This window comes from Cervus canadensis, chromosome 32 (genome assembly GCF_019320065.1).
Source record: "Cervus canadensis isolate Bull #8, Minnesota chromosome 32, ASM1932006v1, whole genome shotgun sequence".
Lineage (NCBI taxonomy): Eukaryota > Metazoa > Chordata > Mammalia > Artiodactyla > Cervidae > Cervus > Cervus canadensis.
Window position 1 is genome coordinate 30,803,816 of NC_057417.1, and position 24,625 is coordinate 30,828,440.

The window sequence follows — 24,625 nt, forward strand, 5'->3', positions numbered from 1 at the left end:
TGGAGAAGGAAATGGCAACCCACTCCAGTACTCTTGCCTGGAAAATTCCATGGACTGAGGAGCCTGGTAAGCTAGTCCCATGGGGTCGCAAAGAGTCGGACACAACTGAGCAACTTCACTTTCACTTTCAAAGAAAAAATATTAAACACACTTCTGATGAAGGTAACATTTTCTTTTCTTTTTTTTTGTTCTACCACTTTATTGCTACCAACCCATCTCCCTCCACCCTTCAGCTTTCTGATCCTGCTGCAAGTTACGTTGCTAGAGATACAAAAGCTGAACACCATCTCTGACAACTGACGCCAACTCACGTCAATTCCTAGTTTCATCTTCACATTGCTTTTAAGTTACAAACAACTAAATAATCTGATGAGTCTTTCTCTCACCCACCACCTATGTAACATACATACTTGTTAATCTGAGCCAAGAACATCCCCTTCAGTGCATAAAATTCAGCCGTCATCTCTTTTGTGAAGTATTTTAAGTTTGTAGATTCAATAACTTCAAGGCCCTGTTTGTAAAAACAGAAAGCTTCTTGAACTTCCTAGACAATCATTGAAAACCTCATTAAAATATTGATCCAGGCAGTTAAGTCCTAAAGGTCACTGACAAATATATTTTAAACTGACGAGGCTTGCCTACCTTGAATATTTGTTGACTGACAAAGAGTATTTAAACTGCATCACTAAACACAAATTCAGTTCCAGACACCTTAATGGTATTATTTTTTCCAAAGCTTTACATTATCTTATCTGTTCCATTGTTTATTAATATTCCTCTGAACATAGCCCAAATCTACCATATACCCTCACAGTCCTGCAATTTTTAGTTTCTGTTCTATAACTACATTATCAAGAGTATATGGCAGAATAGAGACCGTGGCATATAATTCAAATACTCAAGTGGCTTCCTGTCCCTTTCTCCTTCTGGCAGGACTGCTCCCCGAGACCAAGGAGTCCTGTAGAGGTCCAGTCCCTTTCCCTGTCGTCTGAACCAGGAGCTGGCCCGGGAACCCTCACTGTCAGGGCAAGGGTGGGCACTGGGTCCACCCGGCACCCTACCTGCATACACTCGTTCTTGCCCATGACGCCTGCCAGCTGGAGGTAGCATTTGACCTGCTGCCGAATCTTCTGGAAGCAATCCACAATAGGGACGGTTGGAATGGTGTGGATACGACTTAATATATCCAGAGCCACATTGACCAGGCCCTGCTTCCGGGCAATTTTTCCATATTGGATGATCGCTGAAGCCGACGCGTGAACCCCAAGCATAGCGTTGTTTGAACTTGGGTCGTGCTGAGAACTGTTTTCATATGCAGTTACAATAGCTGGGGAGGAAAGAAGTGAGACTTCGGTCCATGTCAGACATTTCTCAGTTTAAGGCTTAAATAAGAAATGAAAGACAGACACAGGGTGGCTTATGGAAACGGGAAGCCCTGCATCGGCCCACGTTCCTCCTCCTCAGACTCTGCGTCAAAGGGACGCTCTAAGAAGCACCGACTCCTCAGCTGAGAGTTACCCTCCTGGCCAAGGCTGCTCTGGATAAAAAGAGGCCTGGCAGGTCTAGGGAAAGCAGCAGGGGGGCCCAGGGAAGCTAAGCAAGGCTCCACACGGCCCCCCGAGAGCAGGTCTTGGGAGTGGGGGGGCCTTCAGAACAGAAGGGCCACGACCCAGAGCTCTTATCCCAGGAGGTCCACACCCCTGGTGCCAACAGGCAGTTGTTTGGCAGCAAGTCTGTCCTGGGTGGAGAAAGGGAACAGGGAGGGAAATTCTTCCCCTCTTTCACCACCTTCATCTTTACCCTCGTCATACCAACCACCTCTACCACACCTGCCAAGAAACAGAAGATTCGGTAAAAGAAAAAACAAACAAAAAAAGAACAGAAAAACACGACCAAGACATGAAACCAGAACAGTGGGTGTCTGGAAAATTACATGGTGGAGGCATGCCGGACCAGGTGGGTTTACCCTGGTAATGATGCTGCCGCCACATGAACACGCTGCTCCAGTGGGACAGGTCGTCGGACACGATGGGCAGCCGGTTCCGCCACGTCTTCACCACCGTCTTCATGTCGTGCAGGCTGTTGTTCCGGCCCAGGTTGCTGGGCTGCAAGCCTGCGTTAATCTGAGCAGCCTCCTGAAGCTCGATGATCTGCTGGGCTGCCTACGGGGACCCGGGTGACAGATTCCACAGTGAGCAGGGCGCTAGGATTGCAGGAGGAAGGCAAACCAGAGCCGACCGCGAGCGTCTCCTGTGAAGGGCTCAGGATTCAAGCAGATGCTCTGGGACCTGCTCAGATGCGACATCTGACTCATCCCATGCCTCACACATGCCTCTCGGGATGCCACCCCCTGCCCCACTCTAAGACCTCCGCCTGCCGTGACACCGGGGCCTGGAGAACAGTGGGGTCCACGCTTGCCCTTCCTCTGGCCCCCGCTGGTGCGGCTCTCAGCAGGTCTTTGACAACGCCTCCTGCCCTCAAGCTTTCCTCCGTCAACATCTGAACCCCGGGGCCATCAATCACCTCAAACACGGCTCTGACGCCCTCTCGCGGCTGACACGTGTATTCTCACCATCTGCATACCCATCTGTCCAGGCCCCCCCACCCTTTACACCCAACACATGCTGCTGGCTGCAAACGTGCGGCGCCCTCTGGAGCCCCTCTCGGCTGGGGCACAGCTCTGAGCCTTTTCCCACGCTGTCAAATCTCACCCTCCGTTCCCCACAGGGATTCTTCCCTTCTCTGAATCCTGGGTTTATCTGTGTTTGTTTTCACATGGCACTGAGTCACAAACGCCCCCGTAAAACTTGGCTTCTTACAGATATGTCCTCTCTCTCCAGCCTAACTCTTCAAGGAGAAATGTTTTTAAACTCTGAATTGTCCAAACCCCCAAACACAGCACCAAGTTCAGGACACAGTACCCTTTTGTTTGCTCTTAATTTTAAAAATTGTCTACAAGAATTCACACCTTCCTCTGTATCTATACTTCAAGTTTAGTTCATTACACTCAAATTTCTGAAACCTTAATCTAATCTTTCCAAAAGATTACTGAAGACAGAACTAAGGGGTATTTGTTTTGTAACAGCTTTACCGAAGTAGAATTAAAACATCACTGAAAGCAACCTTTCAAGTGTGTGGCTCAGTAGTTTTTAGCACTGATCTTCCTCAACTTACCATGACGTCATGTCCCAACAAACTGATCATAAGTTGAAAATATCTCAAGTTGAGAATGCATTTAACACACCAAACCTACCAGACACCCTAGCTTAGCCGCCCTGAATGTGCCCAGAACACTCACACTACCTAACACAAGGCCTGTTTAATAATGAAGTGGTTGTCTCATATAATGAAAATGAAGAGCAGAATGGCCATCAGCAGGCAGCCGTCCACCGTCAGGATCTCACGGCTGACCAGGCGCTGACGCTCGGGGCTGCCGCCCAGAGAGCGTCATACACGCATGCTGGTCCAGAAAAACACCCAAATCCAGCATCGAAGTATGGTTTCTACTGAACATATACTAGCTTTCAAGCCCAAAACAATACATACAAAAAGGGAAAATATCAAAACAAGGAGATAAAACTGCTTTGTTGAGCTTCTGGTTCACTATGAAAAAGACAGGATAATCTAAGTGTATTAATAAATAACTACATAGTTTAAAAAACCACACTATACAAATCAATGTAGCTTCTTTAAGTCTCAGAACTGCTCTTTCTAGAGGAAAAAAAGCATGAGCATTCTGCACTACCGTTCAACGGCAGCCTGTAGTTTTCCCTCACTCAGCCACACCGGGAGCTGCTCTGCACCAGACTCCAGACAAAAGAGGTCGAGCGCTGGCACGGCCCTGGGTGTGCGCGTGCACACACACAGGGGCCGCGAGGGTGGGAAGAAGGAATTTCCACCCAGGGGGCAGCGTGCACGAGGGGCTGTGGGGAGTCAGTGCCCGGCGGCCCGTGTGGGGCAACGAGTCAGAACAGTGAGGACGGAACACAAAGCAAGAAGCCAAGCGCGGGCTGTCCAAGTGCAGCCTTGGGGTCTCAGAGGGAGAGCCCTGCTCAGACTGCACGGCGGCATCACACGAGGCTGGCATGGGGGGCGTCAGAGGGCACTCCCCGAGCAGGAGCGACGGCCACCGCAGCCACCCGAGGGGGGCCCTCCGTCACTGAGACCCCGACGCCCCAAAGACCGGACGCCACACTGCAGTCCTCGCCCTTCTGACTCTGGCCGTCCTCTCGCCGAGCCCGAGTGCAGATGCGGGGGGAGGACGGCGGGAAGGAGTTTCCTCTGCTGTGCAGCTCTGCTCACAGCCCTCAGCCTGGACGGGAGGAGCTCTGCCGGGAGGGACGCCCCTGCAGAAGGACCCCCCACCACCTGGAGAAGGGGACCCCTGGAGAACGGCCCCCCTGCAAAGAGCACCCCCCCGGAGAAGGGCCCCACCTGGAGAAGGCTACCCCCGTCCCCCACCCCAGAAGGGCCCCCCCTGGAGAATGCTCCCCCCTCCCCCAGAAGGGCCCCCCCTGGAGAAGGCTCCCCCCACCCCCAGAAGGGCCCTCCCTGGAGAAGGCTCCCCCCCTTCCACCCCCGGAGAAGGGCCCCACCTGGAGGCTATCCCCCGACCCCAAGAAGGGCCCCCCCTGGAGAAGGCTCCCCCAACCCCGAGAAGGGCCCCACCTGGAGAAGGCTATCCACCCCCCCACCCCCAAGAAGGGCCCCACCTGCAGAAGACTATCCCCCTCCCTGCCCCCGAGAAGGGCCCCCCCCTGGAGAAGGCAATCCCCCTCCCCGCCCCCTGAGAAGGGCCCCCCCTGGAGAAGGCTCCCCCCGCCCCCAGAAGGGCCCCACCTGGAGCAGAGGCGTGTGCACATGTGACACCACGTGGGGCAGCCGCCGCCACTCGCGGATGGCCAGGCTGCTGGCCATCTCCACCAGGCGCTCGATGAAGCTCAGCTGCTGCTCCTCGGGGTGGCAGATAGCCAGGTACCCACGGTACATGTTGACCTTCCAGGCCATCTCCTTTGGACAGCTCACCTCTACCTGGGGAGGGGAAGAGCATCACACGGAGGCAGTGGGTATACTTCTCGGCGCAGAATCAAAAAAGCCAACTTTTTGGTAGCCAGTTATGCAAAGCAGTAAAATGCAATTATGCTATAAACAGACACTCGTTTTCTCTGGAGAGGTCATATATTACATATTTTTCTGAACACTCCCCTTTTCCAAAACACCAAAGCATGGCCAATCTCTCTGGCTACGAGGCCTTACCACAAGCTCCTTGCTTTAAGATTACTTGTAGTTCCAAAGAGGGGAAACTGATAAGACTCTGTTATGACAGACTAGATGAACAACCTACAAAGTTGGCCAGGGAATTTCAAAAGGCTTAAATACGTGCTCATCTCCACTCTGGTAAGTATAATTTTGAATTGTCTCCAACTCACACTGTTATCCTGAGAAATCAGTCTAACTTGCTCCACATTACATACAGAAGCAAAAGGCAGGTTTCTAAGAATATGAGTGAACATTCACAAACTTTACTGTCATTTAAGTCCACATTTAGTATCCACTATAAAATGTTCCCCAGATCGCTCTAGTATCCTGGTTGTCAGCTCTACTGATGAAGACGACGGAGCCCAGAGCATCATGTCTGCTCCCGAAGCCCAGGCGGAGGCTCCAGGTGGGCCCTGGAAAGCCCCTGTGTTTGCCTGCCACCTTCTAAAGAAGGTGTTAGAACTCACTGTATCTTATCAGCCTTTGACAGAGCATTTTAAAAACTGTAAACAAAAAAAAATTAAAGTCTTTTCAAAAATAACCTCTTTGTATATAAGATGAAAGAACACAGAGATGTTCTTGAAAGAATTTTACAGGACTTGCTGTAACAAGATCAGTAAGACATTCATTCGGAAGCAACAACGGAAATGACAGATATCAGAGCCGCATGGCTCTCAGTCTGGAGGGGGAAAGGGCAGTGACGGTGATAACAACGCGCTGACCTGACACCGGTCCTGTCTGCTGACATCTGACCTCGGAGCACAGTCACGTCCGTGACCCCGCCTGGTTCTCAGTAACCCAAGGAGAAACTCAGGGAGGCAAACTTGGGAACACAACTGCTTCCTACAGGATCCTTTTTTATCACAACCTATCATCTCACATCTTCCGGACTTAAACACTAATTAAGACAGGACTCGTTCAATCACTCCTACTGTCTGGAACATTAAGAACAAAAGCATCTTCATTTTTCCTCTGCTGAAAACTATTACCTGATTTATGAAATCTAATAAAGAAATGTACTACTATAAGCAGCCCCATAATCACAAGACGAGAAAGCTTTTCTTTGAAGTACTGCTAAATGAGTAAATAATTTAGTATGATCAAAAACATTTAAAACTAATTTACTGCAGATTACCCATAGTGCTCATTAATACTTTGAGCTTTCTCCAATCAGTAAGTGCCTTAAAACTGGGGGAAAATCATCAAGAACTTGTCAAAGAAGAAACTCATCTGTCAGACTTGTGGTCAGTATGATACTGCACATATCCTGCTAAGTGAGACTTCGGAAAGGAGAAAAAGAAACATTAGAGTGAGTTATAAATATCTTTATATTGATGTAAAATAAAGCGGAATATTTATCAGAATAAAGAAAGGACATTAAAAATAAATTAAAAAAAAAGAATAACCAATGGTAAATGCAACCTGTCAGTAAACTATTTTTGTTTACTTACACACTGACTGGTTTACTTCTCAGAGGAACATAAACTCCCTGCATCAGAGAAGCCATTTCCCAGATCCCAACTTCTAAGTCCAGATCCTGGGCTCTATAACCTCCCTGTAGTTAATGGTTTGTGACTATTTCGGTTCTTGCACCTTCCACATTTTGTTCAAAAGCAGCAGCAGTGGCGAAATAAGCACGGGAGCCACAGTCCAGGTAAAGTTTTAAGTCAATCCTTTCAAACACAGTGGCCTGTAACCTCCGTGCGCTTTGAGCCTACACATCAAATAAGGAAAACCACTGGTGTGACTAAATAGGCCCTTACCAGGCGAAGGGGCAAGGTGAGCGCAGGACTGCAGTATAAACCCTAAGCCCTGTGACGGACACCAGAGCAAAGGTCAAAGCCTGAGCAGGACGGGGGCGCTGGGGGAGAGAGACACAGGAGGGAAAAAAGCAAGCCATGGGCACGGCTGCGCCAGTGGAGGCTGAGGTGCCGGCGGGGGCGGCGGGACGTGGGCTCGGGCGGCAGTCGGGCCGTCAACCCCAGCTGCCAACACCCCGCAGAGGCTCCCAGGGTGAGAGACCTGCACCTCGGAGCCCACTCATCTGTCTCACACTCAACTCCTCCAGATGGAGTTTAACTTCTGAAAAACGTGCAGCCCAACCAAGCTAAGGGCTCGACTTCACTCACACGACACCGTTACCACTTCCGTAACACAAGATACGCTCTGAACGTGATACCGCTTTCCTGCGACAGTTTCACTGACAGCCCGGCCCTGCGCTTGCACTACACTCACACCTGCCGACCAAATCCACCAGGAAAATGGCCTCTGTTCTTCCCAGTTTCTCATAAAGCCCAGAGTCTCCACACCTGACACTCACTGTAACTGAAGGATGAATTAAAACTAAGTTATCATTTAACGCAGATTCAGGAAAGATGTTCGTGAAAACCAAAAGGAACCCTTACTTCCCAGGAGCTATCTTCCATCTGCCAAGGTGCCCCACGTGACTCAAGTGAAGGGAGACCCCCAGAGACTCCGGGCTTTGGAGAAAGGGTCCCCTGTGCCTGCAGAGATTGTACCCTGAGCGTGGACAGGTCAGGCGGGGGGCGGGATGGGTCCTCACCTGCACCAGGGCTTCCTTCATGGCGGTCCAGTTGGACACCCGCCAGGCACACTCCAGGACCAGGTAAGGGTTGATGTGACCTTTGGACTGGCCGTACTCCGTCAAGGCTTCCCACTGGTTCAGCTCCTTGGAACACCTAGAGGCCAAGGATTGCCCTGAGCTCATGATTTTAAACCACTCCTTTCCATAGAAAGGAAAAAATGTTACCCCCACAGAGCAGGGTGGGCTTCTAAGGGGTGCCACGGTGCCCGGGGCACTGAACCAGGGGTCCCCCTGAAGCAGCAAGAGCCGCACCCCCACAGCAGAGCAGAGCCTCCCAGTGGAGGCAGGACTCGGTCAGTTTCTCCAACACACACTCAAGTACTTCAGCCTTTATCAGCTGTTTGCAGATTTTTGTTTGTACTTTTCTTCGTGGGGCCATAAAGAAAGCAGCAAGGCCCCTTTCTAAAAATACTTGTTAGAGGAAATTTCAGACTTTCCATTGGCTCCCTTCATGACTCCTGACCACATTCCCGTTCGGCTCACCGGATCCAGTGATCCTCCCAAAGCTGGTACTCTGGGAAAATGGCGGGGGAAGCGTTGCTCCTCTCGTGTTCCTTCTTGGCTTTGTCCATTGCCTTTTCATAGGACTCTTGCGCCTGTAAACATTAATAATGCTTTCAAACTGCTGCTTAACTAGCAACTTCTGCACGACCACTGCTCGCTTACTTAGGGCAAGCTGGATCGCAGACCTGGGGCCGTGTCAGGCTCTCAGGATCTCCACTCAGAGAATGAGAGTGGATGATCTGGTGCCTGAGGCCCCGCCCCAAGCAGAAGCCGCAGGACTCCGCGCAGGTCTCTACCCGTCAGCGATGGCAGCCAGGCCACGGCCATGCCTCTGCTTCTGGAATTTCTGTGGCTCGGCGTCCAACCCGGGGCTGCGGCCACTCCTGCTCAGTGACCCCACTGCCGAGCAAGGATGGCAGGGGAACTAAACTCGCACGCTGAATACAATCTCCCTACCGGTCCCAACGGGACCGAGGGCTGTGGATGAGGAGCACCCGCACTGACTACACTGAGTAAAGAACTTACAACCAAGCTTCAAGGGCGTTCACGGCTCCAAAACTGAGCCTTGACTCTAAGAGCCTGTGTGGGGCAGGTACATGCTTCCAAGAAGTCAGGAGATTTCTTAGACAGGAACCGCCTTGAGGCCCCCATACCACGGAACCTCTGTAAGCGCCTTCCACCGCCCATGAGGCCCGGAGGGTCCCCGGCGGTGCTACCTGCTCGAAGAAGCCGTGCTGCTCGTAGGCGATGGCCGTGGCCGTCTCCGAGTACTTGCAGCGCTTCTGCCACAAGCCCGCCCACATGTCCTCCTCCTGCAGCAGAGAGTAGAGCTCCGCAAGGGAGTCCAGGATCTCCTGGAACAGAACGCGGTCTCTGAGTGCTCGGGGAGGAATAGCGTGTTTCCCCAACAGGCCGACTTCACGGCCCCTCATCTGCCGCCACCGGGGAGGCGCTCATTAGGACCTGTGAACAGCGGAGGCGCGGCCTCACCTGCTGCGGTGGAGTGATGCTCTCCTGCTCATAGAACTCGGCCGTCTGCTTGGGCTTGATCTGCAGGCTCAGCCCCTTCTCGAAGGCCTGGTGCTCCAGCATCAAGGTGGAGCGGAACCAGAGGTTGTGGGTCTTGCCCAGGTACTTGAGGACGCAGGGCCGGATGGGGATGGGCGGGACGCACTGGGACATGGCCTCCACAAAGCAGTTGAGGGCGCTGGGCTGGCAGTCCCGCTGCACCTGGTGGCTGCCGCTGCACAGGAACGGGCTGATCTCCCCCGCCAGAGCCTAAAACCGAAGCGCGGGCTGGGTTTGGCCGGGGCCTCGTGCGAGAACCAGCCCACCTTCGCGCTCTCCCCCGGCGTCTGGCATGGGTGTGATAACTCACGCTTGGAAACACTAGTTTCCTCAGCCTTTGAAACTTAACCAAGAGTTTCTTTTGCAAACGCTCCTCAGAAGCTAAAATTGCACTTTTTGAAAGAGGATTTGAAAAAAACAGACTCACATGCTGCTGTCTGTCAGACAGGATTTTCCACAGCCTGGGGAAGAGCTGGACCCACGTCTTCTCAGCCAGCGTGGTGGAGATGTGGCAGAGCTGGACGAAGGCGCCCAGCAGGGCTCCCGTCTGCAGGAGGAGAGACCCGTCTGGCGCCCGGCCCTCGCCACGCAGGACCCCACTCTACCCGACGCTGCCCACTGCCTGACGCTCAGAACCTCAACAGATGTCGTGCCAAAGGCAGACACGAGCTCTGGGCACCACAGACCCCGCCTGCCGTGCTGAGCGGCTGGCACGGACGCGGGAAAGGGGCTCAGTGACACAACGGCACGTCTAACTTCCCAGGCCACCTCCTAGCATTCCTGATTTCACCGTATCTGAGAAGTACGAACACCACGCTGACCCGGAAAGGGCAAGCAAGAGATACACAGATGCCATCAAAGCAGAGGCTGCTGAAGATACCCAGGGGAAACAGGAGAACTACACGCATAGGATCTATGTTATTTGTCAATAGGCGTAATTCTGAAGAAATCAGGAACCATGAGAGGTCGGAGTCTCTGCAATGAACAGTGGACAGATGGAGAAGCGACTGGAATGGACAGGACTGGACCAGAACACCCCACAACCGGGGCCAGAGCTGGAAACCGGGGCCCCAAAGGGCCCATCAAATCCACAAACGCAGCTGCCTCTGCCCACAGCTCCACTGTCCCTGAGGTGCGAGTTTCTCAGTCAAGTTTCTGGCAGCTTGAAGCCCACCTCCCCACACAGCCACACACAGCCAGCGCAGAGGGGCTCGGGCACATGCCTGCCAGCCCATGGTGGGCCCTGCGGCAGAGACAGAGATACATGTGTCAAGATCATGCCGTTCCTTTCACCCAAGGGCAGAGCAGGAAGGGACCTAACCCCAAACCACGCCCCTGTCAAAAACGCACAAGCCCAGGATACGAACATTCCAGAGGGAGGGGGAGAAAACGTTCCAGGGAAGAATGCTCCTGTCTGCTACTCAGGCTGCCCTGCATGGGACGCCGAGATGAAACCAGCCTGGCTGCCCTCACACAGCTGCTCCCTGCCTGCCAGGCAGGCGGCTCCTGGCTCCACGTTAACACAGCAGAGGCCAAAGCTCTCAAAGGCCACGGACCTGCCCACAGAAATGCTCGCTTCGAGCTATGAATGGGGGAGTCCGTGGATTCATGGATTGTTCAAAGTATTTGGGGCGGGAAGAGGAAAGCCACAATCATTCCCCCAAATTCGTACAAACCTTCACTTCCCGGAGCGTATCAAGAAATTTGTCATGTCTGTTGGTTAACATGTGCAGCTGGTTTCCAATATCCTTCTCAGACAGCTCTTTGGTTTTGGGCGTGCTGGTCTGATCTCCAGGAGCCAGTTCAATATCTATCTCTACATCCTAAATACAAAAAACAAACATGCAAAACCAAAAGGTCAAATAGTTAAAAAAAAAATCAACACACACAACTCTCATAAACTTCTTGTTAAATTTTTGCCAAGTAAAACTTCAGTTTCCTGGAAGTCTATAATAATTTAAATAATCCTGAGTTCTAAAATAAAAGACAAGCAAATAAAACTAGACCAAATCTAGCGCTTTCTTACCTGATGCTATAAAAATGTCAGCATTTTGCTGTCATATTTGGATTATGGAAAGGAAAATAAAGAAGCACAACTTTAAGGAGTATAAAGACTACTAGGAATCATCGCCCGCCGTTCCTGAGAAAGCAGCACAGGCGTGTTCACTTGGATCAAGACCATCATCGGCGCCAACGCACAGCACCTGTGGGCACAGGGTGTTACACAACTCGCCCCCAAAGAGGAAGGAACCTGAGTTCTGTCTGAAGCTTCTGGGAAGTGACCATCAACATCCCATCCCCACACTGGGCTCTAAGTCAGGTTATGGAACATTTGGTGTGCGCCATTGAGAAGGCAGATGAGTCACATCAAAAAAATGAAAGTAAAAGCGAAGTCGTGTCCAACTCTTTGCGACCCCAAGGACTATACAGTCCATGGAATTCTCTAGGCCAGAATACTCGAGTGGGTAGCCTTTCCCTCCTGCAAGGACTCTTCACAACCCAGAGATCGAACCGAGGTCTCCCGCATTGCAGGCAAATTCTTTACCAACTGAGCCACCAGGGAAAGCCCAAAGCTGCCTTTAAGTCATGCTGAAGCTGCCACTCACTCCACAGAGGACCACAGAAAGGAAAGAGGGTCCCATCACCAAACGATCGCCTGCTTAGCAAGTGTAAAGTGAAGAAAGTTTTAATTTCTTATTTGTTAATGAAGTAGAGATCTCACAAACAAGAAGGGGTACAAACCACCCCTTTCAGAGGAAAGAGAGTGCCTTCCTCTGCCAGTACCGACTGGCTGTCTGCTGACACCCAACGCTCCAGCCAGCTTGAGCTTCCACGGGCCGAAAGCCTGAAGGACACGCTCACAGATCCACGCCTTGAGGGGCGTTCCCACTCCCACACGGAGCCCTGACAACCATCAGGACCGAGGCTCAGCCCTGACGGTTAGTTACAGGCTCCAGGGCTGCCCCAGCCAGACTGCGTGGAGACCCAGGAGGGTCAGAGTAGGTGGCCTGTGGAACCAGCTAGAGACACGGCTCCTTCAAGACAGCGTCACTCCCCAGAGCGGTGCTTTAGGATACAATGTGGGCAACTCCTGACTTGGGAGAGGACTATCAGCAGACAGTAAAAGACCCTGTCCTCAGCAGCACCAACCCGTGATAAGTGATTGCTCTCAAAACCGAATGGCAACACCAGATGCTCATCAATTCTACCCTGAAATCTTGCCATCTGCAACACGGACAGACCCCCGAGAGCACTGTGCTCAGCGAAATACGTCAGAAAGACAAAGACAGACACACGCTCATAGACACAGAAGGCAGACGGCCAAAGGTGGGGGGGAGGTGAGATGGGCCAAGACATGCAAAGGCACAAACCGCTGGTGATAAAACAAACTCATCACGGGGGTGGAACGCACAGCACGGGGACTACAGTCAGCAACGCTGCACTGTGTATCTGAAAGTTGCTGAGAGTAAACCTTAGAAGTCCTCATCACAAGAAAAAAATCCTGTAACTATGTGTGGTGATGCACGTTAACTAGACTTACTGTGATCATTTCACAACACACAAACACACCAAATCCTCACGTTGTACACCCGGGACTAACAGGATGTACGTCCACTGAACCTTGACACGAGAAAGCAAACAGTAAGTAACCGAACAGGCGCCGCACTCAGACCTTCCAGCAGAGGCGGGGTCTGATGAGCTGCTCTCGCCCTGAACACCCCACGGCTGACACAGCACCGTCCCAGCGAGCCGGGAGGCCGGCCGGGGAGGCGGCGCGGGCGCGGGGCGTTACCTCCTCCTTGGACTCGCTGTTCTCGCGCTCCCGGGGCTCCTGCTTGACGTGTGTCACCATGGCGAAGGCCGCGCGGTCGTGGCTGTCGGCCAGGTTGATGACGTTGGTGATGGAGGGCAGCATGGCGCCCTGGCAGCTGGTCCCGATGGGCGTGCTCTTCTCACACACGGCCAGGAGGAGCTGGGGGCGCGCAGGGGAGGAAAGGCCCCCGGTGACCTCCGAGTCACCTCGCCCGGCACACACGTGCAGCTGAGCCCCCAGCGCCTGGCTCGCTCCATCCCGCTGCCCCCACCTAGACAGGAGCCTGCACCTCCCTCCCACTGTCCCACTCAGGTGCCCCCGACTCCACGTCTCAGCGGGCTGGACAGAGGGGCCAGCGAGACCGGGCCCCGGAGGCTAGACTGTGCGCTGGGCAGAGCCAAGGAGCGGTGCGACCCGCTTCGCTTTGAGAAAGGCCTGAGAACGGCTGGGCGGCAGCAGGAAGCCTGTGCTGGGCAGCACGGGGTGGGTTCACACTAGCAGGATGCTCCTGTCGTTGTCGTCGTGAGGAGCGACAGGAAGGCAGAGAAGCGGGGGCCGTGCACTGGTGCCGCCTGGAGACAGGCCAGACCGCAGGCCAGAGGAGCAGCGGCAGCCCCTCCTCCAAGGTCTTTCTGACCACCTGACCCAGAGCCTGAGGTACCCGCCCGTCTCCTGAATGAAGAGCACGTCAGGGAGCCCTGCCCGCTGTGCCGCCGTCAGGGTTCCACCCGCTGCTGCTCACAGCACTGAGAACAGACCTCAGCCCTGGTGGGAATGCGCCCACACGCTCTCCCGAAGCCCGGCCACGAGTCCCTCCTCTCCCTCAAGGGCAATCTCACAGCCCGGGTGTCAGACAGTGGTGCCTCCGGCAGGCGCAGCCCACAGCCTGTGTGCACAGCGTGCGTAACCTCCCGTTCTCACGGGAGGCCGAGGTTGCCTGGTGTGGCACGCTGGTAATAAAGCCAAATAGTGAGGAATACAGACGCCTGACCACAAGCTAGTTAGAAACGGAGGCCATCTGACCCACCGTCCACTGAAACAGCCTGACTGTCCGCGGGGGCCCTCACCCCCAGCTCCCTGGCCCCATGAGCCAAGGGGTCAGAGCCCGCGTGCTGTCAGGCCGGCTTAGCCTGGCCGCTCCACCTCCCAGCTGTGCATCAATTCCTTCTTACTAGAGATGACGGCGGTTCTGCCGTGGAGACGTTTGCCTCTCCGCATGGGTGTGGACACCTGGCTCTGGGCCTGACTTACCTCAATGCACTGCTTGATCCAGAAGTGGTTCCCCATGGCCTCCCAGTTCTGGGAGCAGGTCACGTAGAGCAGGCGCTCGTAGACGCGACGCTTCATCGAGTTGTCGAAAACCTCGAAAAACTTGGCCCTGATCAGTGGCTGGGCGCAGCGCAGGCCCGAGAGAAAGGCCGGCTCAAGCTTCGCGGTCAGCTCGCTGCCTGACAGTGTCTCATCCCTGGAACATTTGAACAAAAGGCTCACTAATGACGCCAACATACACTACGTGTCTTACAACGTAAACGGGTGTTTAAAACTTATTGTATATGAGAAAATTGAAAAGTCACACCACCCGTGGGTCAGACAGCACACCAGGGATGACATGACATGCGTCTGGCTGCGGTGATTACCTGTAGACGTAGTTAACAAGGTCTAAAAACTGTGCGTTTAGTTCAAGGTCTTCTGGAAAACGCTTTTCTATGTAGGTCATCATTTTCACAAGCAAAATGGACTTCTCCCGGAGTGTAGGTGTCTGCACAAATTTAAGAGTCAATTATTTGAGAAAGAACATGTTCAAAAGTATTTCAGTCATCTGCTCAACTGATTTTTAAGCTCCTAAAGTCTTGTCAGGTAAAATACGGTCATTTCTAAATGGTCCTTAGGATGCTTAAGACCAAGACAGGTGCCAACATAATTTTCTGGGCGGGGGCGGGGGGCAGGGGGGCGGCGGCTACAACTCATTTGGGAGAGAAAGCAACTAAACTAGAAAACAAATTGGAAGTTTGCAAGCATCTTAGTTACCAAGTAATAGTCCCTCATCGTTGTTATTTTTGGCTCATTTAACATTTTAACAGAAGAAAAAGGAGACGGGGATGACAGAGAATGAGATGGCTGGATGGCATCACCGACTCGATGGGCATGAGTTTGAGTAAACTCCGGGGGTTGGTGATGGACAGGGAGGCCTGGCGTGCTGCAATTCATGGGGTCACAAAGAGTCAGACACGACTGAGTGACTGAACTGAAAACCACATTACACAACCAGTTATTTCAAGTTTCTGTTTAAAATCTGTGAAGCACAATGAGAAAAATCCAACTTAAAAAAAAGATCCCGTGAATGCAAATACTGGAGAGAAAAAATATTCTGCTTGAGAACTTGCAGAAGAACTTAGAAAGCAACGGCTGACTCTTCCCTTGGATACTCGGCAAGGTCCACAGGCCGGAGCCCAGGCCCCTGCCCAGCTCACCTGATTGGCTGCCATCGGGGAATTGTTTTTAACCCATTCTTCCACAATTTTCACCACGGACCGGAGGATTTTGGCATCGGGGGATTTCTCAATGAGGGAGGTCAGGATGGCCTGAATGAAGTTCTTCCTCATCTCCATGCTCATCACGGCCAGGCGCGTCTTCACCAGCTCCAGACTCAGCATCACCAGCTCACTGGTCCCTGCTCACGGGAGAGATGCCGGCTATTCCCACCACCCAAGTGGCTGGATCCTGCCCACGACCTCCCCAGGACGCTTTCTCGCCAAAACTAGAGCTCCGGCGTGTGAAGTGCCTCCTGGCTCTGACCGCACCGCCTTGCCAGGGCGGCCCAACAGCCTCCTCACAAGGCAGGGGACGACAGAGGTGAGGGGACCGGGGGTTCGGCCAAGCCCTGAAGTCACGTGCATGGCCCCGGCGGGCCGAGAGGTGCAACTCCCACAGCTCCCCTCCCCACAACACGTCACCCGAGTCCCAGAGCTCACAGCTCAGGTCTGGACCCTGAGACTTCATTCTTCAGAAACAGTGGCTCTGATTACGCCATCTCTGCTTATAGCAAAACTGTGAGATTAACTCTCATCAAGTGGCAAGTGTTCCTCAAAATCTCTTCATTCTTACAATCACAAACTTCAAAAGCAGTTTGTTTTAAAAGAGCACTTGACTCTGGTAGTCAATGAAACGCTCAGAATCTCTCTGTTGAGAGCAAATGATGATGAACACGAAAGCAGGGCGCAGTGGAGCTGCCAATCGCAGCGGCCCCGAGGCGGCCCGGCCCAGCGCGTCACCTGAGGCGGCCTCCGTGCTGCCCGAGGCGGCCTGCGGGCTCAGGTGCTCGCGCACCATCTTCTGCAGGGAGCGCATGAAGACCGAGATCAGCCTGTCGATGTAGCTCGGGTTGTTGCTGCAGGCAGACTTGAGGATCATCAGGGTCCCTGGAGGGGAGAGAGCGCCGGGGGGGGTTTCTGAGTCTCTAAAAGCTGAGTAATTCACAAAAATGTCAATTACTCCTAAAAACATTTAAACAACATGCTAGACAAAAACATGCTGTTTCTGACAAAAGTACAGATTGATCTGAAATGTCACATTGCCGTTGAGCCTGACACAAGTCTGAACTGCTCGAGTCCACTTGTGTATGGCTTTCTTCCAACAGCATACACAACGGCGCTGCAGGATCCTCAGTCAGCTGAACCTGTGGACGAGAGACGGCCACGCAGAGAGACCCTAAGGCCGACACCAAGAGACACTAAGGCCGACGACACTCACAAGATGACTTCCCCTGCTTCGCCTGCGTGGGGTCGCCGCCCCAGGCCCCATGTGTGCAAGAGTGAGCTGTAAACGTCCCATGAAAGCTTATACCGTGGACCTTAAACAACCCTGGAGGTGGGGGGTGGGGAGGAACACGTGTGTCTGAGGCAGGAAGAAGCTCTGAGGCTGGGTGGGGGTCTTTCATCTCCAAGACCCCAGGGGACCATGGCCTTGGGTGCACCCGGCCACTTGCAGACACTCTCAACAACACATTGGCTCAGAACTCCTGACATGCTGTGCCCTTCCCAGAAGGCAAGCCCGTCCAAGTGAGCAGAGAGGCATGTGCCAGGCAGGACGCCCACTCACCGAAGAGCTGGGAGGGGTTGGCGCTGGTGGCCTTCTCGTAGTTGGTGAGCCCCTCATAGATGACCTTGCCCACGGCCGCGTACAGGCACTCCAGCTCCTCGTACTTGGAGGCCACGCTGGAAGTGCCTGAAACAGGAGTGGGACTGTGGGGCCAGGGTCCAGCTGGCAGGCCCAGTCCGGCTCTGAGAGATGCTAACTCTCCCTAGGCCAGCACAGAGCTTCGTCGTCTGGGACCTGCGCTGACCCTCACCCCAGGAACCGTGGCTCCCAGTTAACGGAGCTCAGTGACCACCTTTCATGTCCCTGAGCCTCAACTCAACCCCCTAAACACACGAAAAACATGCCAAAATTCTATCCTGCCAGCTGTTCAATGCTTGACCAAAATGCTTTAATCAAACTTTCCTTTAACCTTACAGAAACGGTAATGTTTAGCTGATGAAGAAAAACTATCTCCCAAGTGGACCAAAAAATGTAATGCAAAGACTTTGACTGTGAAGTTATGTCAACCTTCCTTTTTTAAAAAGAAAGTTTCGTGGTACAAAAAAAACAGCTTGGATGATAAAATGGCTCACATGGCAAGCAGAGGAGGGGGGAGCACTCTCAGTAACAAGCTCTGGGCCCACCCAGCCAGGCCGAAAGAAAAGAGAGAGAGGGGGGCGCAGACAGCCACAGCCACGTACTCGGCTCGGTGGGGAAGAGGCTCATGAGGCGGGACAGCAGGCTGTGCACGGCCCGCAGCACCTTGGTATTCCCGCACGTCATGCAGGCGGCCACGCCACGCTGCAGGGGTTTGAAGCTGCTCAGGATGGCCGGCGGCTGCAGGACGGTGAGCAGGAAGCTCAGCACTTCCAAGCCGGTGCAGATGTTCCCATAGTTCACCTGGTTCGGCTGCTCCTGCAACGGGGGAAACGGGCCATGCGCGGATGAGACAGCACGTGAACGCCGGCGACAGGAGGGGGCAGGCAAAACCCAAGCCCCGTGCCACTGAGCACTCAGGAGGTGAAACCAAAAAAAACCCAGAGCCACGGAGGGGTGAGCACGTCAGGTGTATAAAGGAGCACCACATTCTGTGAATACAGTAGAATTTCACAATCTTCCCTTCAATAAATTCACCTAAAGTACTTAGTCAAACTTCCTTCAAAAAGTTCACGAAAAACATTAGTATTTGGCTTAAAAAGGCAACTGTTGCAATGAATTTTGCTTTTCTCCTCTCATGTTTTTAGTTCAACTACATACATCCTTCCAAAAGGAAGTATCCCGGAAACTGTGTATAGTGAAATCAACTTATATTGTCACCACTAAAAAACAAACAAAAAAAAGGAATAAAACAGAGAACAGAGCACCAAGGTCCACAATAAGGATTTAAGTTTGGCTTCAGGACACTCGTGTCTGTGGTTCACACACACACGCCCTGCGTGTGCACTATTCCGAGGTGGACCCTGGGGAAAAGGCAGAGGTCAGTATGAGCAGACCCACTGCTCTTGGAAAATATGAACCTGTGAAGGGGCTGAGCTTGAGTCAACTCAATCAGAATTGACTAACTCTGATAGGAAAATAATTTGACCTTTCAAAGAGAAATAGACGCAAGAAATCTGCAGAGGATGCAGCAGTGAAGCCGAAGGCTGGAATCAAAGCACTCCCTGCGGGCCCAGCGGGCCTCCCCCTGGAGCTCCGCTAACACGGGTCACCTGTGGGGCCTTGCAAAACACCTGAGCAGCAACACTCATCTTCGCAGCACAAAGTAATAGACCTTTACCACAGGTTTTAAAATCTTTAAACGGAAAGCTTTCAGATTTCACCAGAGACCTAGACAAACTGAACTGTGTCCTGGTAACAAGATGGATAAGGCAAGAGAGCAGCTTCTGCAACCTCCGAACAAATCACAGGACCGCAGTTTTTACAGGAACAAGAACGCCCAAAAAGCCATCAAAAGATCGGCACTTGGGGCTCTCTCTTAAAACCCAACTATACGGTGCTGTGTTTACTATTCAATCTGTATTCAAAAACTCAACTTTATTTTAAAGACTGTTGACTAAGTCAGTTAAACATGTTTTATTCCGGGCTAGCTGGTGGGTCGGTTTAAGAAATCAGTCTGTGAAAGGCAAGGGCACTACTCTGCTTCCAAGACTCCTAGCTCTACCTGGGGAGCACAGCGCTCTCCCCTCCTCTGCCGGCGGCCAGAAGAGCAGTGGGAGGGCCTGGACCAGCGGAGAGGAGCGGGCTTGGGGCCCACCTGTCCCAAGGGCCCCGCACCTACCACACTCATCAGCAGCTTGTCGAACCACTGCAGCTTAAGCTCCGACTTGGCCCACATGTCTGGGCGCAAGGCCGTCTTCAGGAGGGTCACACACCGGCGGGACAGCACCTCCCCAGGAGAGCCCGCCGCGCTGGTGTTGTCGTTGACCTGGAAGTTCACCGGGGTGAGGTCCGAGTTACCCTGCACACAGGGCCCAGGCCGCTCGCCTGCCCTGGCCACCCCGCACCCAGCCTCTGCCTCCGCTGGGACCCCGCCCCCTCACAGTGGGTCAGCGGTGACCTGCACTCATTTGTGTGACTGAAGGGGCGGCATCAGGGCCTCTCCCGCTGTGCCCAGCACGCTGCGGTGCTCAGGGGCAGATCGGCTGATAAGACGGGTAGCCTGTTTCCAGGACTTAGAGATCCTCGATAGTGTTGTGAAGTAGTGTACACTACTTCTTAATAGCTGTAAAACTACTTTGTGAGGGAACTCTCATTTACAAGGGTTTCTTTGAAATACAAAAAGGAAAAGTTTCAGAAAGATTGCCAACAATGGCATGAAAATATGTTACTGATGTGAACGGTAAACAAATGCAAGTTACAAAAAAAAACAAAACAAATGCAAGTTACAAGGCATCTGAACCACTGAATGTTGTCCACTACTTGTGTGGGCTTGGTCATCCCCACACCCTCAGGACACAGGCCACCGGAAAGTCAAGTAATCCAACCCAGGGTCACCAACCACCACCAACATGCTGTTAATTGTAACATAGCCACTATTTTATCACACTGATGGGAAAAAAAGTTATAAAAAATCCTATTATAAAACACAGGCAGATTTCAGGAACATCAGCATGTCACTAAACAAATCAAATTTGGTAAGAAAGGGACAAACTACTACAGACGAGCTCTCAGACCTGGTTTGTCTATTTCTTTTCTGACCGAACAGGCAGACCGTTGAACTCGCTGAGTGTACCGGGCAGCCTTCGTTCAGAAGGCCCCTAACCTGAGACGCGCGGATACCACACCTGACAGGCCACGCGGATGAGGAAGTTCACCACGGTGTCCGTGTGCTGCTTGTCGATGGGCTTGGCGAGCAGGGAGTCTGCGCCCGGCAGAGACTGGCTCCGCCCGAACACCTGGAGACGCGGGGAGAGCGCTCTCAGAAGCGCGGCCTGGCGGCGGCGCCTGTACTAAACACCAGGGCACCCCCGGCAGACGGACGAGCAAAGCTGTCACAGAGAAGGAACGGGGCCCGAGCCACCCCTGAAAGGGAACCAGGCCCAGGAAGCGGGGGTGCGGCCTGGTGGGGTGTGGTGCTGGCGCCCGGCCCGCATTCCGAGTCCGGATGAATGAACCGCTGGTGGGCCGCGCCTGCGCTCTCACCGCGCTGATGGCGCCCGTGGCCGTCCTGAAGCGCTTCACCTCCTGCGCGGAGTCCACCGACAACCCTCTCTTGATGGAAGACGAGACGGAGGTGACGCCTTCTCCACTCGAGTTCGGGTCCATGTCTGAATCGGGCTGAAAGAGACGCACCCGCGCTTGACTCGGCCGCTCGCGCTCCGGGGAGAGGCGCGGGGAAGGCCGGCGGGAGGCGCTGCCGCCCTACCTGCTGGTCCTTGATGCGCTGCAGCTCCCACTTGATGACGACCTCCGACAGGTCCACGGCCAGCCGCCTCTGCTCGATGGTGACGCTGGGCGTGAAGCCCAGCCGCTGCATGGCGCTCACCATGTGCTGCACCAGGTGGTGCCGCACGGGGTAGTACACCTGCGGACACGGGCCGTCACGCCAGGGCCGCCGGCGCGCGCACGCAGGCACGCACCGGGCGTGGGCACGCGCACGCACCAGACGCGCGCGGGCACGCGCACGCAACCCGCCTCTGCCTCAGCACGCGACCCGCCTCTGCCTCAGCACGCGACCCGCCTCTGCCTCAGCACGCGACCCAGCCTTCCGCCCGAGCATTCTGAACCGTGACTTAAGCGAAGAAATCTCTCAGCGCCTTCTGTAAGTATGTTTACCACGCCCCCTTCATCCACTGAGTTCCAATACAAAAGCGTGTTTTAGCTTTTAAGGACCATCTTTAAAAAATGCTGAACTACTGAATTCTTGTTAGGTAGGCAAGTCTGGTGACATGTATTAAACTTAAGACGATGTCATAAAAGTTAGCCATGCCAAGAGGCAAATTCCTAATTCTAAACAGCTGACTGTAAAAGAACGAACTTTTAATTCAATCCTTTCTCCTCCACCCAAAAATCTATGAAAAATAATCTACATATAAATAAAGAAGAAGGTGATTTGGTTATAGAAAAGGAGATGCCAGTGACCTCTTCAAGAATTAATGACATTACTTCCCACCTTAAAGTAACAACTCGCCTGTATTCACAGATAACTGAATACGACTGATCCTTGAACAACACAGGGGTTGGGGTGCCCACCCTCCACGAAGTCAAAAATTAGACTATAGAGTTTACAGTCAGTCCTCTCTATCCATGGTTCCACCACCATGGATTCAACTAACCGCAGATCATGTAATATTACAGTATGTATTTAGTGAAAAACATCTGCATATGAGTGGATCCACACAGTGCAAACCCTTGTTGTTCAAAGATCAAGTGTACTTACAAGAAAAATGTTGTCTTAGAAAGAAGCGTACACCTTGGACACATCCACTAAACTACAGCAATTTCCATGTTGTAAAGCCACACACATACTCATACTAATCTATAGAGGAGAAATACCTTCACTGAAAGATGAGGACAACCTCATTATTGCAGAAAAATGAAAGACGAGGGAAACTTCAAAGCAAATGCGCGAGAACGTATCAGTATCCGCTCTGAGGCCTCCACACCCACCCACCCGCAGCGCGTCCCCACCTTGAAGTGCTGCACGATCAGATGCAGGATGTGGACCAGCTGCGGGACCGTGTGGCCCTCCTCCACGATGATCTTCCTCGTCCAGTGGGTCAGCATCTGGTGCCCGTCCTCCATCCGGGCAGGCACCGCCGGGGTGAGAATGGCCATCGCCTGCCTGACAATGGCGCGTGCTTCCATGGCGTGCGCCTTGAGAAGACTGTGGAACACCTGAGACAGGACAGAAATTCTCAGTAAAGATAAAAGGCTTTAACAAGCGAGATGAGAACAGTCACTCAGAAACAAGGCGTTATTTCTGCAAAAACAATTTTTAAACAATTCCTTGGAGCTCTCTTATTAGGAAAGCGCGTAGTAGTGAGTTTCTCTTCCATTAAGTTTTGATCCATGAAAATGTCTGCTCTAATGTTTTCTGAGCACCTGCTGTGTGCCTGTGCTGGACTAGGCTCAGATGGTAAAGAATCTGAGAGAGACCCAGGTTTGATCCCCGGGTCGCGAAAATCCCCTGGAGGAGGGAATGGCAACCCACTCCAGTACTCTTGCTTGGGAAATCCCCATGGACAGAGGAGCCTGGCGGGTTACAATTCATGGGGTCGCAAGGAGTCGGACACGACTGAAACACACACACGCACACAGGAGCAAGCCCCAGCTCCTCCAGCGTGACCAGCACGGAGGCGGCCGAGGCACAGAGATCGCGGACAGGCCGGAAACAACAGGACCTGCTAAGCCTGGGTGCCTGGGGGGGTCTCTGGCCCAGAGAAGTTCCCAGGAGGGCAGGGTCAGAGGAAACACTCAAGTGTGACTCAGAGGACAGGATGAGAGCCACCCCCAACAGGCTGCGCAGTGGGACAGACAGGCTAGGTACTCAAGCGTAGGATCACACTGAACTCTGACACAGACAGGGACAAGCTCTGTCAGAGTCACGGAACTCATAAGCAGGAGAAACCCAGGCTGCCTGACATCAAGGCCCAAACCCACTGAGCAACACTGGGAACGTGCTCGAGATGATCCACCCGGACAGAGTCAGGAGACGAGGACCCCAGAATACCCGCTGTCTGTCTGCATCTAACGAGTGGGCTGGGGCCCTGGACAGACACACCTTCAGCAGCAGGCAGAGGAGCGGGGGGTGGATGAAGCAGACACCGTGTTGTTTCAAAAGCAAGGCTGAGAGGAAGGGGCGGACAGAGCAGGGGTGGGGGAGGGCGAGGATGAATCATGGGGGAGGATTTAGTCACAAGACAACGGCAGGAGGAGCCTCTGTAAAGGCACCGGGGAAGACGACGAACCGGGAGGAGGCTACGCGTGCCGGTACCTGCAGGACGATCTTCTTGTGGATGGCAAACTTGGCGATGATGTGGGCCAGCAGCAGGTGCCCACTGTACTTGCAGGCGGGGTCCACGCAGGCCTTGGACAGCAGGCAGGGCCACGCGAAGGTCATGAGGCGGCGCAGCTTGCTGTTGCGGTTCTTGTTGTTGTCGTGGATGTGGTGGGGCGCGTGCTCCACCAGCAGCGTGGCAAACTGCAGCAGGTGGATGCGCAGCGAGTCCAGCATGTCCGCCTGCTTCTCGGGCTCCAGGACCTGTGGGCGTGGGCACCCGGAGGCGCTGCTGGGTCTGCTACCCCCTGCTGCACGGGGCACACACGAGTCTGCGCCTCCGCACACGCATGCGCACACACACACACTATAGCATACGCTTTCGCACACGCACACACATGCTAGACACACACCTCTGAGGGGCACTCAAGCCTACACCTTCACACACGCACGCGCGTGCACACACACACACACTATACACATTCCTCCCAGGGGCACTCACGAGTCTGCACCTTCACACACGCACGCGCGCACACACACACACTCTAGGCACACACCTCGCGGGGCACGCACGAGTCTGCGCCTTCACACATGCGCACACACACTCTATAGACACCTACCTCCCAGGGGCACGCCACAAGTCTACACCTTCACACACACACTTACATGTGCACACACACCCTCTATACATGTACAATTCTGCTACCTCCGTACCTCTCAGGAGCGCTCCACAAGTCTATGCCTTCACACATGCACGCATACACACACACACCCCCACATACCCTCTATACACATAACATTCTCCTACCTCCATACCTCCCAAGAGTCACTCAGCAAGCCTACACTTTTGCGCACGCTC

The 24,625-nt window shown here is 53.4% G+C and overlaps 1 protein-coding gene across 9 annotated transcripts in view; it reads right to left on the reverse strand.

The window, feature by feature from the left end:
* The window catches only part of LOC122432763 (transformation/transcription domain associated protein), an 88,338-nt gene that overhangs the window by 17,000 nt on the left and 46,713 nt on the right, over positions 1–24,625 (reverse strand). For 7 of the 9 annotated variants that reach the window (XM_043454886.1, XM_043454884.1, XM_043454881.1 and 4 more), the window contains exons 38-60: positions 23,764–24,030; positions 22,458–22,664; positions 21,193–21,351; positions 20,970–21,104; positions 20,612–20,722; positions 19,606–19,752; positions 18,029–18,242; positions 17,349–17,474; positions 16,523–16,669; positions 15,722–15,921; positions 14,888–15,009; positions 14,502–14,715; positions 13,230–13,409; positions 11,113–11,259; positions 9,864–9,983; positions 9,359–9,646; positions 9,085–9,222; positions 8,348–8,460; positions 7,823–7,958; positions 4,840–5,031; positions 1,934–2,162; positions 1,062–1,327; positions 411–511 (exon numbers count right to left, since the gene is read on the reverse strand). In XM_043454886.1, the coding sequence (XP_043310821.1) occupies positions 411–511; positions 1,062–1,327; positions 1,934–2,162; positions 4,840–5,031; positions 7,823–7,958; positions 8,348–8,460; positions 9,085–9,222; positions 9,359–9,646; positions 9,864–9,983; positions 11,113–11,259; positions 13,230–13,409; positions 14,502–14,715; positions 14,888–15,009; positions 15,722–15,921; positions 16,523–16,669; positions 17,349–17,474; positions 18,029–18,242; positions 19,606–19,752; positions 20,612–20,722; positions 20,970–21,104; positions 21,193–21,351; positions 22,458–22,664; positions 23,764–24,030 (3,959 nt within the window). The remainder of the gene's footprint in view (positions 1–410; positions 512–1,061; positions 1,328–1,933; positions 2,163–4,839; positions 5,032–7,822; positions 7,959–8,347; positions 8,461–9,084; positions 9,223–9,358; positions 9,647–9,863; positions 9,984–11,112; positions 11,260–13,229; positions 13,410–14,501; positions 14,716–14,887; positions 15,010–15,721; positions 15,922–16,522; positions 16,670–17,348; positions 17,475–18,028; positions 18,243–19,605; positions 19,753–20,611; positions 20,723–20,969; positions 21,105–21,192; positions 21,352–22,457; positions 22,665–23,763; positions 24,031–24,625) is intronic. The other 2 variants (XM_043454888.1, XM_043454885.1) reach the window with 1 other exon arrangement.